Source organism: Condylura cristata, unplaced genomic scaffold (assembly GCF_000260355.1).
Source record: "Condylura cristata isolate star-nosed mole 26May11 unplaced genomic scaffold, ConCri1.0 scaffold00038, whole genome shotgun sequence".
NCBI lineage: Eukaryota > Metazoa > Chordata > Mammalia > Eulipotyphla > Talpidae > Condylura > Condylura cristata.
The window spans coordinates 4,286,592-4,304,917 of NW_004567139.1; the positions used below are offsets into that span (position 1 = coordinate 4,286,592).

Genomic DNA, 18,326 nt, shown 5'->3' on the forward strand with positions numbered 1-18,326 from the left:
TACATTGTGATAACCACAATTTGAAACTAATTACAAGTGAATATTTAATATAAATAACGGGAACCTAAGGCCGGAAATTCTTATCTAAATGCATGTTGAAAGTGAGAAAAGCATATTTTTTTAGAAATACTATGCAATACAGACTATTTGCTAATTTGTGTTCACCTATGTTTGTTTCAGTGACCAAGGGCTCTTCATTTTAGCAGGAGATCAGAGTCTGTTCTTGCACAATTTCAAAAGAAAATATTCTTACTGGAGAAGTTATTCAGCAGGCACTAAATATTTCAGCAGGCACTAAATATTTGCCAACCTACTCAAAAGTAATGCTGTCTTTAAGGCTAGTTCCTGACCAGGTGCTACTAGTATAAGTCCCTGATATCTCTTACCAGATGCTGTGGTGAGATGGTTCCATCTTGGAAAATAGCATAGGTTGTCAATCAGTTTTACATCATTTCATTCTGGGAAATGTCTACTTGTTTTGCCCTGATTTGGCAATGGAGTTGTGTGAGTTCTTTTTGTATTTTGGATATTATCCCTTTCAGCTACATTCCCTCCATTCTCTAGGTAGCCTTTTCATTTTGTTGATTGTCTTTTGCCGTGCAGAAACATTTTAGTTTGATGTGGTCCTACTTGTTGATTTCTGACAAATAAATGGGAAGGAGTTTATCATCACTGCATGTCAGGGAAGCACAAATCAAAACTGCAGTGACATCATCTCATACCTGTTGACTTGTCTATTGTCAAAAAAACTGAGAGATAACAAGTGTTGATGAGAATGTGGAGGAAAGGGGATTCTTGTGTTCCCTCTGTTCATAGAAATGTAAACAGTTTTGAGGCACCTCAAAAATAAAACTAGAACTGCCTTAAGATCTAGTAGTTTTAGTATATCTGAGAGAAATGAAGTCATTATCTCAGAGGGATATCTGCATTCCTATATTCCTATATTCCTGCATTCATTACACTAGCTACTATAAGAGAATAGGAAGTAATCTAAGTGACTGACCATCAATATATGCATAAAGAAATCATGATCTGCATACACACTGGAATATTATTCAGTCATAAACAAGGAATATCCTGTCTTTTGCAACAACATGGCAGAAGCTTGAGGGCATATGTGAAGCAAAGTATATCTGATTTAAAAAAAAAAATACTTTATGATTTCACTTACATGTGGAATCTAAAACAAAGCATTCATAGAAACAGAGTCAACTTCTGGTTGCCAGGGGTGAGGTAGGGTGAGGAAGCAGGTGAAAGTGTTCAAAATTATAAGATGAAGAAGTCCTGGGGGTATTGTGTACAGTGTAGTGCCTGTAGTAGACATTACGTTTTATATGGGGAAGTTGCTAGAAGAGTAGATTTTAAAAATGTGTGCCACCAGCACCATCAAAACAGGGAAACTGAAGTGATGGAAGTTTAACTAGTTATATAGTACTCATTTTGCAATTTAAAAGCTCATCAAATCACATCAAGCTCCCAGAATGTCGGCTATGTCTTAAGAAAGCTAAGAAACAGAAGGAAAAGGAATGCTTTGCCTTGGAGATGTCAAACAGGATGAGTCGCAGAGGGCTAACTCAACAACAGGTCAGAGTCATAGCCCAAGGACATGGATGTTTTGCTCTCTTGAGGGTCTGTTTGAAGTCTGGCCCTTTCTCCACCTGGGTGAAGCCTGAGAAGAGACCAGGCAGTCTCCCTGGGCCTCTGTTGTCTCCTCCACAGAGGCAGCCCTGGGCCTCAGCATTCTGCTGGCTTTCTTCAACTCCGACCCACAGAGTAACCTGAGAAAATCCTAGCAGACTGCACAAGGGCTGAGTATTTCCTCCCTGACTATGTTTTCACTAGCCCACCAGGGGTCTTTGCCGGCAGGCCTGGGCTGCTATGCTGATGCAATGCCCAGAGCATTTTAAAAAGAATTTCACATAAAGTGCAACAGACATGCAGTGGTGCTGGTGGGTTCCTGTGGGACCTGTACTCCTGTGTTCAAGTTGCCTTCGTTGTCGCAATTTCAAAGACGTGCAGAATGTTTCCTTTTCAAGTGTCCTCCTCTCAGAGATTTTGCTAGAACACACTTGATTAAAAAATGCTGAGTTCTAACTTAGCATACACCGGCAGCTAATGCGCCTCCCTGCCCACTATAGACTGACACTGCTCTGCTAAGACGTGAGTGTGGTTGTTTTAGGATTGCGTGGGTCTCCTGAGCTCCCCCCTTTTCTTTTTATGGCATTCGTCTTTGTGGGCCTGGAAGTGGATGTGACTTTTAAGGCTATAACTGCTCCCTGCTTTCCTGTGGAATTGAGGTTTTTAAATGGAAAATCTGAGTCCAAACTCTGACTTGAACATTGAGAAAACAGGCTGAGAAGCTATTGTTTAGGTTGTAGGAGTTGGGGATGAGAAGGGGGGGGGGGTCAAAATCCTTTTTCTCAAACCGCCCTAGAGGACATGGGCTTATTCTTGTCCAGGGGGGACCAGCGAACTCTTTTGGGGGAAAGAGCTAGATACTAAGTATTTTGGGCTTTCACGATGACACGACTCTTGTTCTCGCATAAAGCATACCTAGTATGTAAACGAATAGGCGTGGCATGTTCCCATATACATTTATTTCCAAAGCAGGCAGTGGGCTAGGTGTGACCTTCCTTTACTGACCCCTGTCCTGGACGATAGCCACCAGAGCCGGTAGCCAGGTGAGACTGCCTTTAACGAAGAGCCCCAGAAGGTCGAGCTTGAATGGCAGTGTTAGGCGAGGATGACGGAACCCAGGGAAGAACGTGGGGTTCAGTGTGGGCTGCGGAGATGGTTGGTGGCTATAGCTGCTCTGGCGCCCCTGGTGGTGGGTCTGTGCACCTGCACGGCACCACAGGGAACTTAACGTGGGTGTGGCCGCCCTCCCTGGGCCTAGCTTTTCCTGAGAAACCCTGTCTGGGCTTGAGCTGGGGATGATTCCAGGGTACCTCATTTGCTCAACTTTGGTCGCTGTCTTTGCTATTCTTAGACCTTTGCTGCTCCCAGTCTTTGACAACCTCAAACCCACACAAGAAGGCGGGCTACACTTTCCATCTTGACATGCCTGCTTGCTCTCCCCTCCCCCTGCCTTTGCTTCTCACAGCATTTTTTTTTCCAGCCTGAGAATATACTGAAAGCTACCTGAGGATTTTTTTTTTGTAGCTACCTGAGGATTTTTTTTTTTTTTTTTGTCGACTTCAGGTCAGGTTATTGAATTCATTCACAGACTCAGACACTGAACGAATAACCCCATCAGAACCAAAGGCAAAATGGGGCTGACGGGCGTTGGAAGCAGTTTCTGAGACAATCTGAGGTTTGTCGTGTCCTGTTTTGATAGTAAAAGGCTTTTAAGTACATGAAAAGATCTTCACATTCCAAGAGGATGTGGGAGAGCTAATAAACATGCTGGTAAAGCAGTTGGTAAGTGCGCTGTGCAAGCGGCGAGGAGTCAGAAGTAAGGCTGCCTTTACTTGTCCAGGAAGCTCAGGCTGAGGACCCAGCAGTGTGACCTCCAGTGAACGTAGAGGCTGTGAGGCCTAGGTTTTGCCCAACCTGTCTGTCCAGCTGGACAAAGGCAGAAATCCTCCATTTCCGCTTTCTGAGTCACGGCCCTTAGTGGAGACCACCTCCTTTCTTTAGGGGTTTATTTTTTTTGTTCCTTTTCCACTCGCATTGTTTCCTAAAACTTCCCTGGGTGGGCATTCAGTTCCCCACAGCGCTGACTCACCAGCCCTCTGTTGTCAGGTTTAAAACAAATATAATTAGCAAACCTTACAGCGAGGCAACATGAAGGTTGTAAACTACAATCCCCTAAGCCAGGGGAGACAGAGTGAGTCATCAGCGTGTCTGCATGTGAAAATGCTCACATTTAGCTGCTTAGCTCTCTGAAAATAATGCCAGCCTACAACGGGGAGGTTGTAGGCTTTTCAGCTGGGCTGGTTGGTTCTGTTTCCACCATGAGAGTGGATCGTGAACGACTGTGTCTCTTTCTAATTAGAGGTAGAAATTTCCCTGGTGACAGCTAGTACTTACTGTAACAAAACTGATCAATTTTTGGGAGGACTTTCCTGGTGCAGAGAAAAAGACTATATATTTTTTAAAGATATATTTATTTGTTCATACAGTGCTGGGGTATAAGCCAGAGGTGCAGGAGTGGTGAGAGGATTCACCAGAGACAAAGTGGGGAGCAGAACAGGCCGACTGAAAAAGTAGACTGCTGAGGGGAACAGTGGGCGGGTCAGGAGAGGTCTGCTGTGCTCTGTGGATCACCTCGGGGGCAGGGATCGAACTCATGTTGAAGTGGCTCTAGCTTCTTAGTGCTGTGCTCTAACCCCTGGGCTACCCATATTTTTAAAGATTTATGTTATTTATTGATGCATACAAACACTGGGATGTAGGCCAGAAGTGTGAGGTAAGAGGAATTCACCAGAGACAAAGTGGGGAGCGGAACAGATGATCTACTAACACATGCTGAAGGGAACAGCCAGTGAGACAGGAGAGGTCTGCTGCACCCTGTGGGTCACTCGCTGGCCAGGGATGGGCCTCGTTCTGCTGTGGCTGCAGGTAGCTTCATAGAGCTGAGACTTAATCTCTCAAGCCACCTGGGAGGCCCACAGACTGTATTTCTTCAAAATTGTGAAGTGTGTGCCCTCTCCTATTGTACCATGCCTCTCACCCCCCGGCCCGCATGCTAGGCTTGATGTTTTTGGAAAGCCAAATTCAACTGATTGTGTGAACACAGACCGTTATTTTGACTTTTGGATCTTTAGTTTCTGAGCTGAACTTTCTCCTCATGTATCTGGAGTGCACAGTCTGTTCTACTTGACAAATGGATGAGTTCTTCATCAGGGAGATGGGAGCATAACTTGTGGTTGGACAGGTGGCTTTGGAAAATGACTCACTGTCTGTCTCTGCTCAGACCAGCTCCTAATCAACCAGCAGCAAGGCCCCGCCCCACCACTGTTCTACAAAGTTGCTTTCTCACTAGACCATTTCTTGAGACCGATGTATATGCTTCTATGAAATTCATACTTCTTTTTCTACAGAATTAATTCTAGAATCCTACTTTGCGGAGGATGAGGTTACTTGCAAATCAAAGTTTTAGACTGGTCTTGGTTAATCCTTGTATTGTGTCATAGATGGGATGACAATAGCCTAATTATTTTTGTCCCTTTTTAAAGCAGTTGATTCTCTGTAATTGAAACAGATATCAAAATATGAGGTGTGGCAACTAAAAACGGTCTTGAAAATGTTTCAGCATGAGATGTGTGCTGGCTGGAGCCCTGGTACCAGCATTTAATCTATTTACTGAAGAGATTAATTTGTTAACCCCATCTGTTGTCAACAGTAAATATTAATACCATGTCTTTTCTTTTTCTTTCTCAGCAACATCAATTTTTCACCCTTCACGAATCCAAAGCAACAGATGTGGCATCTTTTGTAAAACTGATTCTTGGAGACTAAACTCAGTGGACTCAATCGGTTGACCCTCCTGTGAACTGGTGGGTTTACAGGGTGAAGCAAGTTCACTAAAGCGCCAATAGAAACTCATCTTAGAGATAATTTAACCCTGCCACTCAGCAGGTTTTTTCCTCCCCGTTTTCCTTTTTTTAACCCCTCCACAGGGGGCCTTCGAATCTATAGTATAGACTGAACTGTCTAGATGGATGAAATATGATAAAGGCTTAGGACTTGAAAAGGTGATTAAATATTTAATGATGTGTCATATGAGTCCTTAAGCTTCTCACACTCCTTGTTCTTTATACAATGAATGCATTGGGCGCTAGTAAAAAGGTGCTATAGTAGTGATGACATTGTAAGTAGATTTGTACTTTGTCCCATTGATTCTTTTAATATTTATGTTGAAGTGCTTGGTGGAAAAGATTCCATTTTATGCAAGGAGGGAGACACAGAAGACTAGGTTGGGTCGGCAATATTTATAGGGCTTTTATTTTTAAAGTTCACTGGTGTCTGTGGTCCAGAGAAATTATTTAATATGCATCTTTAAAAGTATTATAAAATATCAACAAGAAACTCTTCTTGTGAAATATCTCTTCCAGCTGCTCTGTGCTGCCATGCCCCAAATTTCTGCTCAGTCCTGGGTAATAACCACATGTTTCAGGTGAAATGGAATGATATCCCGGTCACATCACTTTCTCCACTTTGGAAAAAAATGAAATTCACTTTCATCATAGTTCCCAGTATCATGCATTTGATTCTCTTGCTACTTGTGGTCTAGTAATGGAATGTGATGCCCGATGTGATTTTTATAGTGTGTGTGTGTGTGTGTGTGTGTGTGTGTGTGATCTGTCAAAATTTCTGCCAAGTGGCTTGTGTGAACACCTGTATTTATTTAGTGAGGAGAATATGTGTCAGTTCCAAGGGGAAGTATCATGTCAAACCACACCGAGAACTGGTGCCTTCTTCTGCTTCCGCCCCTCCTATAATGGATAGCCCCAAGGATTTAACTTATTCTTTTGATTTTTATTGTTGTTGCTGTTTAATCAAGAAGCCTTACTATTCATAGAAGGTCTGCAAATAGAAGAAACTTTAAAGCAGTTCTTTGAGAAGATGAGAGGATAATTGGGAGTGTTGAATTCATTCTGAGAGCTGGGTGGTCAGGTTCCCGGGGGGTATAGAGGCTTCCTCTGTCTGCACAGCTTGCAAGGAGCTGACTCTACTCTAACTGGTTAGCGCTCTTGTGAATTCCTAGAGGGTAACTAGGCAACCAGAGCTCTTTATGGTGGCCAAATACACTCATGGGACTCTGCTTTGGGGTTCTAGGTTCCTCAAGGAACCAAGAGGTTCCTTGTATTTTCTCCATGAGAGAATATGCAGGAAACATTGCTTTGGGACATTGTAGTAATACAAGTCTACTCAGACAATACAAAGACGAGGACTTTGCATAGAAAAAGAACATTGCTTCTTCTCTTGCCTCAAGTTCACAGATAAGGAGAGAAGCCTGCCCACTTTTACCCTTTTCTTCCCTCCCTTTCAGAACTTGAAGTGCAGCCATAGTTTTCTCTGTTATATTTCTCCTTGTTTTTGAGCTCTAGCTTAGAACATAGGGTGAGTAGGATACTTCCATATACTTCTCTGTATTCAGTTCTAGGAAATACCTGTATGATTAAACATCCTTTTCATTTGCTTTAAAGCTACCTCTATTCTCCCCTTTTTCCAGTCAGAAAAGGGGTATTAGCCTAGTGATCATGGCCAGCCACTCTCCCACCCACCTTCTTGCATCTGGAAGCTTCTCTTTTTAAGACTGAGAGAAAATAATCACAACTCTATTCTTCACTCTCTTCATCATTTTATGAAAGAGGAGTAGGAAGAAATCAGGGGTTACATTCCATGTAGCTTTTGGTGAAATATATACAGCAAAATATCTTCCTAGTCTGCTGTGTGCTCATTGTACTTTCTCTTTGGAAACAGTCTCAACAAAGCCTGCGTTGCCCATGTGGACCTATGCATTCTGTCAGCCGAGTACTGAGCTTGCAGAAACACACAGCACGGAAAAGGAGTGAATCTCTGGCTCTCAACCCTGGTACACCCAGGAATCAGTGGGCAGCTGTGCACATTCTCAATGCCCCAGAGATCTGCATCTCACTGTCCCGGGGTGCAGCCTGGACATTGGTATGACGCAGGATGGTCACGTGATTCTGATGCAGCATGGTCAAGAGTGTTGGCCCAGTGCTGCCTAAGCACAGTGTTGATTTAAACTGACTGATTCCTGAATATTTGTAGAAAAGAGCGAGAGCTCTTTCTCCTGTCTCTGTCCTCACAGGGGGACATATCTGTCTCTTAGAAGGCATGTACTTGGAAGGCTGACTTGAAATGTAAGCTATCCTTTTCCCCAGGCAATATAACCCACGATGATTAGCTGTTTTGTATACTAAAGTAGAATGGCTTAACAACCTTAGGGGTCTAAATTTTATTTTATATTTTTCAAGATTTATTTATGCATACAACAGCTGGGGTAAGAGCCAGAGGTGTGGGGGAGGGAGTAAAAGGCTTCACCAGAGACAGAGTGGGGAGCAGAACAGGTGGATCTACTGAAATCTACTGCTGAGGGGAGCAGCGGGGAGACAGGAGTGGTCTGTTGCGCCATGTGGATCACTCCCGGGATCGAACTCATGCTGCAGTGGCTACCAATAGCTTAATAGCTTTAACCCCTGTGCCACCAGGAAGGCCCTTGAGTCTAAATTTTGGAATATGAGACTGTTTGTGGAGAATTGTGATGCACTTTCTGAACTGTTAATTTTAAATAAATGTTGGGGTGCATAAACTGTTACAGGTTGATACACATTGAAGGGGAGTGGCAAAATAGAATTATTGGCATGTACTGTCTGACTAGTACCCCCATCTGTACCTATGCAGGAGAAATACATGAATGTTAGAGAGCCAACTTTTCTCTACAAATGTTGCTCATGCTCTTTTTTCCAAGTGTGTTTGATTTGGTATCTCATAATTTTCCACAGTATAAATCATCTTGATGTTTATGAAAATATCCATCTACCTATACTGATTTGAAATGTGTGTTCAAAAATAATGTGAATGACTTTCTTTTTTTTTAAGATTTATTTGTTTGTGCATACAGAACTGGGGTACAGGCCAGAGGTGCAGGGGCGGTGAGAGGATTCACCAGAGACAGAGTGGGGAGCAGAACAGGCCAACTGATGAAGTACACTGCTGAGGGGAGCAGCAGGCGGATCAGGAGAGGTTTGCCACACCATGTGGGTCACCCCCCAGGCGGGATCGAACTCATGCGGAAGTGGCTTTAGCTTCTTGGTGCCATGCTTTAACTCTCTGCACCACCAGGGAGGGCCCAATGTGAATGACTTTTAAAGACAGTTGCCACATAAGTCTGATGACTGCCTTGAAGGCATTCCCCTCCAGAGAAGCCACCTGGAAAGATGATATATTTATCTACTAAAATCATTGCCACTTCTCTTTCAAAAAAAAAAAAAAAGGCTACAGGCTCTCTTCCCTCTTCTTTGTGAGTGACATTCAGGAGCATCATTTCATAATTACTCCTCAGTGGCTTGTTTTTCCACAAAAATCCTTACCAGGTATTTTCCTCTTTCATTCACCACCTTTTTGATCCAACTTAGCACCAAATAGTGTTTGGCAATTTCCTAATGTCAACTCAGCCCTCAGCAATGACGTTTTCGCGTCACTGAGACTTTTCAAAAGACTATGGCGGGGACCCTGAATATAATTTCATGTGTAGATTTCCCAAAAATGTCTGTGTGGGTTTCTAAGCAAACATCAACCTTTCTAGAATAAATGTAGTTTCCCCAAATGGCTGCTTTAAACGAGAGAAAATTCACACACACAGATATATATACAAAAATGTGTATATATGTTTCATGATAAATTATCAGCTGGAGAACCTCTGATTTCACACATGGTGCTCATGTATTGGCTTCATGTGGAAGAACAGATAAAGTCAGAATAAAAAACTTTGATCTTGGGTAAGCCATGTGAAATGGTCTTATATGTGGCAGTTCTCTAACTTGTTTGATTTTACAGTTCTTATATATCCTCTAAACCTAAAAAAATAGCCTATGCCAGAGACTTCCAAACTTTCTCTGTTTGCGGTGACATTGTCCTCTGAGAATGTTTTTACATAATGCCCTAGGCCAACATAAATACGTCATAGTTCCATTGATTAAGTAGTTAGGTCCAAGCAATTTAATGATGAGAGCTTGTGCAACGCTCTGCAGATGTTGCTGGCTTCCCTCCAAAGTTTGTGGCCTCGTGGTGCCCCTCGGAGTTTGCCAGTCATGCGGGAGGTCTCAGCATGGAGCTTGGGCACCACAGATATGTGTCCTGTTGGTGTCTGTTATCTGTGGTGGATGACGCTCTAAGTGGAATCTGTGGTCTGTCAGTTCTCCGGGTTACTCCACTGCATATGTTCCATCATTATTGTGAGTGTATTTGTTTGCTTGTGCTGGTTTCGTCTGACCTTTGCCATTCACCAGTCCTACAGTGTCATAGTCTAGGTAATGAAATACTCTTTTTTTGTTAAGATTTATTTATTTATGCATACAGAACTAGGGTACAGGCCAGAGGTGCAGGGGTGGTAAGAAGATTCACCAGAGACAGAGTGGGGAGCAGGACAGACTGACTGAGGAAGTGCACTGCTGAGGGGAGCAACGGGCAGGTCAGGAGAGGCCTGCTGTGCCATGTGGGTCACCTCTGTGGCGGGGATCAAACTCATGCTGAGGTGGCTTTAGCTTCCTAGTGCTGTACTTTAACCCGCTGCCCCACCAGGAAGGGCCTGTAATTAAAAACTCTACACACAGTGTGAAGGAGACTGAACTAAGACTGTCGAGGTCCCAGTTTTCTCCAAAAGTAATTGACTTAGTATCCTGAGAATAGGATCAGGAAAAAGAGAGAGACTAATGTTTTCACTGTTTAACAATAAGTGCTTTTGTTGATCAAGGGACTTCATTAGCTCTGCTCAGAGGAATTATCCTGTTTTTTTTTTTTTTTTTTTTTTTTTCCAGAAGTGTCTAACAAAATACATTATCTTTGGCATGAAAATGAAATGGATGCCTAGCTTATAATTTCTGACCCAAAAGCCTCGTTAGCAGTCTAACTCCCTCTGGTCTTGAAGATAGCATTTGTATATTCATAAAATTCACTGGAGCAGATGTAGATCTAATAAAATGAAATAAATCTTTATCATGCTGGGGACTTTATAAGTTCTGTCTTTTGTATCTGTATATGACTTCAGGGAGATTTGCTGGTTTAAAGAACTTTATTTTTTATTCAATTAGCAAGTAGAAGGTACGGTTTTTAACTGGATTCTGACACTTTATATATTCAGGTGGGAAAATGCCAGAATAAATTGTTGTTACAAGTCTGATAGAATAGGAATGAAAGAGATTTAAAGACATTTTATTCTGGAAGGCCAGATTCCTCTTATCAAGGGGTATGAGTGTGTGTGTGTGTGTGTGTGTGTGCCTATACACACATGCGTGCTATTAAATGTGCTGTCGGATAAAGATGCTGTGGCTTTCTTTGGTTGTAACTGGAGTACTTGGGATTCCTGTGGGAATCAGTTGAAAGCTAGAATCTTTTCCGAAGGAAAAGGCACACAGTCCGTGGAGCACACAATTTGAAAACATTTTTAGTTGTGGGGGAGGAGAGTGAAGCACAGTTTATAGACCCCAAAGAGTCAGTAACCTCTGTTCCATAGAATGCATACTGTGACATCCTGACCAGTGGCTAACTTTATCTGTTAAAGACCAGATTTGTGGCTTTGTGTCCCTTACTGTCCTGTTGGCAACTAGTCAAGACGCCATACCAGGAAAACGTCCATAGGCAACATGTAAATGAGTAAGCATAATGCTGTATTCCAATAAAACTTTATTTACAAAATCAGGAAATGATCTGGTCCCTCGGCCATGATCTGCCAGCACCAGTCTTAGATTATCAAATATAAATCTCCGACTGATGAGTTATGTGTTCATAGTTCTTCCATTTAGTGGGTATTGACTTAACCTATCTACTGTTGAGGCATATTAGGAAGATGGACATAGGGAAATGAAATTGGAAAGGAGAACTCTCTCACTCCCTTGCAAATTGACTCTAAATTTGCTCAGGTAAGTATTGCTTGCTCTGGAAGTCAATGGCACAATATACTTCAGATTCAATTGGCTGCCTACTTTTAATTTTTCTATGCAGGAGCTGACACAGCTTACTTCACCTTGGAGATACTTCCTTTAGAACTTACCTCCATCCTTCTCTTAGCTTCACATATTATTTCTCTCTTTGGTGTGATTTGCATGCTTGAAGAATCATGGACCCAGACACTGATCATCTAGTTTTCTATTTCCCTGAACCATGTTCAGATCTGAGAACTTGGGAGGCCATCCTTGCCACCTAAGTCAAAGGCAGATGCACTTCTTAAAAATCTTCCAATCCATGCAGCCCATTTCTCTGACCATCTTTTTTTTCACAGCAAGAACTGATGAAAGACTTGTTCTTTGGTCAGGTTATGGTGATAAGAGACTTAGTTCTTGCCATTGAGGGTTATCCCTGGACTTGGAGAGAAGGCTGCCTTACCTTCATCCTTTCTGAAATCATCAACACATTTCTGTAGTAAGGGGTCTGTGCCAAATGCCCCTTTCTGATGCGGATATCTTGTGTCACCCTCCTTGAATGGCCAGCTTCCATAGCCTCTAATGAAAGCTCTGCATTCTGGAAGGTTCCAGAAAAATGACTTACAATGCTTTGCTTTCTGTTAGTACTTGCAGCCTCTGGCTGTACAGAACACCATGCACTTGCTGACTGCTGGTGAGCTCAGCTGTTCCCATTGTCTCTTTTCAGCTTGGGACAACACATCATCCTCAAAGCTATAGTCTCTTCATTATCAAAGACATTTCACTTCCTGCAGCGCATCAGGGAAACATCAGTTATGCTTAGAATGACACTCAGAAACTCCTTAAGAGAGCACAGTGAAGGTATTTGTTCTGACAATTTACCTAAAAGAATGTTTTCTCTTCACCTAGGGACACAAAACCTGAATTCCAGAGCCTTCAAAATGAAATTACCCTTCTGGGGGAGCACATTGCTACCAGATACATCACTCACCACCTGTGTCTACAAAGAAGATGTGTCATTTTTCTGAGGTTTAGAGAGTCACTGTTTACAGCTGTGCAGGGGCATACTTCCAGAGCAGGAGTGTTTGGAATCAAGACTCAAGTTGAGGTTTATCTTTTTAATTCCTGATCCTGATTCTCTTTTTTTTTTTTTTCAAGCAAATTTCTCTCAGAGTCTTTCTCCTATCTGAGGTGAAGAGAATTTGGGCCCAAGTGGAAACATAAAGCAAGATCAAGACTTTGTGGTAGGGATTTTTTTTTTTTTGTAAGAAATCAATTACCACCTGTCACACAAATGTGTTAATAGAGTTTAAAACTATCCAACTTGGTTGCCTGGGACTTTCCATATCTTGGTATTACTTGTATTGGCATCTGACCTAGGACATTGAACTTTTCATTCTTAGGAGTTTACCTTTTGATTGTCAGGAGCTTTGCATTATGTTTCTTTCTCAGAGTTGTCAGTTGCAACAGATTTCTTTGGAGGAAGTTACTCTTAACCTGCATGGGCTTTCCCCAGGTGATAGATACTTTTGCATTTGTGAGATTTAGGGTTTTTTCTTAAGAGTGAAGCTAGTGGCCTTTAGACTTGGAGATTGAGCTTGAGTAATGCAGGGGAAAGTCGTGGCACTTGGGCACTTTCATGTGGAAAACCAGACAACCTAAGTGATCCCTTGAGTTTGTGTCTTTAACTAGGACTTCCTTGATTGCATCTGCTTGTTTTTATTCTTCTGCCCATCAAAGATGAAACAAGCTAACTTAAAACTCTTGATTAAATGAAAGGAATGGTTCTAACCATTTTCAACAACAAAAGATCTGGGTCAGCAATTCTGCATTAGTCTGCCTCAATGGACTGTTGTTCTCAAGTCTCAAAGATGTAAGGGAGATAATCTAAAAGAACTTTTACCAAACCTCATCCAAAATATAGGATCTTGTAATAAGAACTTCCATTTGGTCTTTCAGAAAGAGCAGCTGGGTTAAGCATCTGTTCCCCTAAGTCATCTTGTGGTAGAAATGAGCAGTTGGCATCCTTTGTATTGAAGACATCAAGCTATTTCAGCATAGCGAGTCAGGGCACTCACTGGCTTTGGGGAAAACCATTGGACTTTGGATCTTAAGGCTAAACAGGGATGCGAGGTAGTGTTTGGGAGCTGGGAGATTTGATAAATGCAACAAATAGTATTAAACCAGGAACCCCACAGAAGAGCGGGCTGATAAAAGGAGGTGGCAGAAGGTGTATCCGAAGACTTATTTTCAGTGTTACTATAAGGATGATCTCCTGGAGAAAACCCACCTAAAAACATTTATAATTTTTGTCCCTTAAAAATATTGAACATAAGAAGATTCAGCATATGGCACTGACTGATTTCTGAACATTTTCTCTAGTTTCCCTTGTAATGTTGACTCTATATCATTTTACAACAGTGTTAACCCAGAAAAAAAGGCAAATTATTAGAATGGTGTTCAAAAACTTTGAGGAATATGCACCCCATCCATCAGCTACCTTCTGGGTAAAGAAAAATGAAAGTTTGCAACAAAATGAAGCTTTAATTGTTAGTCCTGGAGACAGACATTGTTAAGAAAGGTGGACACCAAAAGTGATCTGATGAGAATTATTTTTCCACAATGCGGAGAACTGTGAATCTTCTTAGAAATACACTACAGGTCTTCACTGAAGAGCTAGGATTTATAATTTTAAACCATGACACTCAAAATTAGTTTGAATTTTCAGAAGCAATGAATTGTGTGGAAGACAATTTCTGATTTCAAGGTGTGTATCTCAATGTGTCCAGAATGTGGGAAGCTGAGAGTCAGATGCACAGAGTGGATCTCACACTATGTTTAGTGGTACCCCTGGAGGGTTTCTTGTTAATAAGAGAAGGGGAAGAGAGTGCAGTGAAAGGTTTACCTTGCCCATTTGAAACCCCCATCACCCTCCAATCAGCATATTTGGCTACCAGTGAATCTGTGGCTTTAATTAAAGGCTTCAGAATTTAAATGATAGTGAAAGGGCCTCAAAACAGCCCAAGATCCTGAGGAATTTTGTAGCCAGTGTTGCCTGTGAGTCCCTGAGTTGTGCTATGTTGAACATACTCATGGGGTTTGAAGGCTGAAAAACAAGAAGAGAAGACCATTTGTTTTTACGTTTATGCATGAATCATTTGAAAGAAAGTGTGGACGTCAATATAGGAAGACCATGCATCTAGATTTTTAAGTTGGTTATTTTTCTAACTCGGTTGAGGAGGAGGACTGAGGAGTAGGGAGGAGTGGTGTGATCAGGCTCTTGGTAGCCAGCAGAATTACTAAATTTCTGCATTGAAAAGCAGACATCAAAATTTTTGTTTCATGACTGCTAGGAAAAAGTAATCCTCAGCATACGTTTGGCACAGAAAAGGCTATCGTCTGAGACCCAAGCTAACTGAGTCACCTTTACTGGATTTTGCAAAAGGTATAGGTGGTGGACAGTAATGAGAACCTGCTGTAGTCTTTAGAAGCCACAAGCCACAATGGTGGATCTATGATGAATAGAAGACAAGGAGCTTCTTGGATATCAATGGAATCATATCAGGTGCCTTGTACACACATCTCTGGGGTGTGTGATGAATTCTGAGAATTTAATGGGGTGGGAGAAGCTGTCAGAGCAGCCATGTTAGAACGTTCTAGGTGTCAAACAGTTGTAAGTGGAAACGGTTTGTAGAGTTCTTGGCCAATCTCTGTGTATAAGCTACTGAGATGTTTAATTAAGGAAATCCAGGCAATTTCTCTCTTATACTATCTCTGTTTTATTCTTTCCTCTCAAATTTATTTGCCAAGTGGAGTGATTTTTCTCTATGAACTGAAATGATGAAATGATGTTTTAATAAAGTAACAGCCATTTTTAGAGGAAAAGATGCTTTCTTTACATAATTAACCTACTCAATTGGAACACATTTCTAATTTCCCTTCCATTTGGTCATTTAAAGTGGAAAGAGACATTTGGTATATCACTCAAGTCTCTTATTAAACACACAGACCATTTTTCTATGTAATTTGTGAAAATCTCTCTGAGACACAAGATGTAACTTCTATACGGAATTGAACTGTCCAAGCTTTTTAGTAAAATCAGTGGGTTTTCCCAGCTTCTTTTGTGCTTTAGTTATACTGCTGAAATGCTGCTCCTTAGTTAATCTGACCTTTGTGAGGAAGAAAAACATTTCCCTTACATTGTGTGAATTTTATGATAGGCCTTTTTATTTGTGTATATGATTGCTATTTTCCTATGTTGCACCCCCAAAATCTGCTTTTAAGCCATGTTTATTGTAAAGTGAGCTGTCGGGCAATTGAAACATGACTGGTCCTTGCAATCCCTTGATGCTAGAGTAAAGTCATTCCATGTGCTAGCTAGGAGACCCTACTATTTCTTCCTGGTAGCCAAAATATTCTGAAAGGAGATCAGAGAGGTGGTATGCACCTACTCTTTGAAGCCAACACTGCCTCTTTGGAGAATTTGAAATGGAAGAATGAATTCCATTTTGTGAATTTTCTCTTTGCCCAATTCCATCATTGGCCCTGGATGGCACACTGTGCTGCTAGCTTTCCCTGGTGGAAATCATCTCTTCTTCATGGACTGCAATTTTTTTCTTTTTTTAAATGAATGAGGCAGGCTGACCTGTAGTGTATGGAATTCATTAGAAGTCCATAAAATAAAGACCTCTAAAGCACATGGGTAGAATGTTTCCATGCCTTTGAGGTGAATGTTAAATCCAAGCTCTGGCCCTGGGAACTTTTTGTTTGTAGCTGCAGAATGAAAGAAGTAGATGGGGCAAGTACTTTGCTCTGTGTTTCCTTGGGTGGAAATGTGTGGGCCACCTTGTTTTCTTAAGGGAAAAACATATCTCGTCATTGAATGGGGGAAGGGGAATTTGAATATAGAGTAATAACAGCAAGCAGATTCCAGGATTAGATTTCCAATGACATGCTTTATAGGAAGGGCAGCCTCTGGTGGGCTTTGGGGGACCCACATACATTTTGGTTTAGGCTTCCTTGCTATCTAAGTGCTTTATTTTTCTTTTGGACTACTGCTTACTGTAATTGGTGATATTATTTCAGAATCCCGAATCCATGGAGGTAGCTAGGGAGAAGACTTGGAGTAGGTGCAAGGATTGGTTGATGTAGGTAAGTTTGACAATGTTCTCAGATAGATACTCAGTTGAAGAGTAACATGACTTTGTTGGAGAACCCACCTCTCCTAGGGCCTCATATTTAAGATATTCAGCTTTCATGCAAGTGCCAGTTCATACTGAATAGCATAGAGGATTGGCCTCTACCAGTCAATAAACAAAGAATTATAATAATTGCCAAAGGTGGAGGATGAACGTTTCAATCACAGTATCTTGTCAAAAGCCTAATCTTCTAATCTCCCTCTTCTTTTCTGATGGAAGAGCCTAGTACAGTGAGAGTGAGGTTCTGAGAACAGTTCTTTGAATCTGTGTTTTTTTTGACCCAGGAAATCGCTGGGAGGTTGAACTGGGTGGTTGAGACACAACCCCTGGGGTGACCACTCATGTCCCCTTTTGCCACTGCAAAAGGAAAATGAAATTGAGGGATTCATCCAACTTGGACTCCTCTTTTCATGAGGAGCTGATGCTTTGATTTCCTATCTCAGGATATTCTTCAGTTTCAAACTGCTGCTGAGGAAGTGCAAACTGCAGACACTGTAATGATTGGTCTCTGAATAACTGTGCACATGTATGTGAAACTCCACAGTGTGTGTGTCGCGTTCCATGTTGTGTCGATCTATGAACTGACTCAAACAACAATTTGAAGGTAGAGAAGACAGTGATCATGGCAAATGACACCCAACCACCTCTTTCTGTCAATGTGCTAGCTATGATCTTCACAGCCAGGACAAATAATTTAAGTATTCAGGAGTTACGTGTCCTTGAAAGAAATGGTGTGTTGATCTCATGAGAAAATGTACAACCAATAAAAGACATTTGAAAAATGTGATGAGTTTGTTCATTAATTGAGTTCTATATGGTAGAGATGCTGCTTGTATGTAAAAAAGGTTTAAAGTTTTGCTTGCTTGGGTTCATCTCTTTTTCTTCCCCAACTCTCCTCTCCCATTTCCAAAACAGAATGGAACAAAACAACAGAATTGCTGTCTTGAAGACTCCTTACAAAGTCATTTCATCTGTACTGCACTTCAGACTCAATATTCTTATAGGTAATAATTCTAGGTTGTATTAAAGCCAGTATTTCATGATTAAAATCAGGTGGTTTGTGGTGGGGACAAGACCAGATGGCTTAAATGAAAAGATTAAGATCAAGACTTTTGGCGTTGCATGTGTTCCTGATGCTAAATTGTTAAGCTAACTAGTCATTTGACTTTTTCTTGATTCTACATGTAATATTTGCAATAGTAGGAATTTGTTCTAAACCCATTAGCTAGTTCTGTGATGCAGATGTTCTGGGCAAGAGAAAATGTTGGTACAAGTCAGACATCGGCTATGTGGAATTCCTTGATTTCTCCCATAAACTGAGTGACTAGATCTGTTTAAATAGAGGATAATTGCTAGGCTTTACCATGGACCTTTTGAGTGGATTGCCAATGATACCTGGAGGCACACAGTCACCTTGATCTTGCTTATTGCGGGAACCAGTTGATGTTGTTTAATCAGTACATGATTACTTTATAAACTGCTAGCATTTTACCTGGGACTTACATCATGTCAGCAA

General features: G+C 41.5%; 1 protein-coding gene across 3 annotated transcripts in view; it reads left to right on the plus strand.

Moving 5' to 3' along the window:
* MAP2K6 (mitogen-activated protein kinase kinase 6) overlaps window positions 1–17,574 on the plus strand; it is a 166,270-nt gene extending 148,696 nt beyond the window's left edge. Inside the window, exons 12-13 of one of the 3 annotated variants that reach the window (XM_012733144.1) lie at window positions 5,386–5,501; window positions 12,522–17,574. In XM_012733144.1, coding sequence (XP_012588598.1) covers window positions 5,386–5,463 — 78 coding nt within the window. In that variant the 3' untranslated portion in view covers window positions 5,464–5,501; window positions 12,522–17,574. Of the gene's footprint in view, window positions 1–5,385; window positions 6,027–7,431; window positions 7,960–12,521 lie in introns of those variants that run through there. The other 2 variants (XM_012733143.1, XM_012733142.1) reach the window with 2 other exon arrangements.
* The last annotated feature ends 752 nt before the right edge of the window (window positions 17,575–18,326 follow it).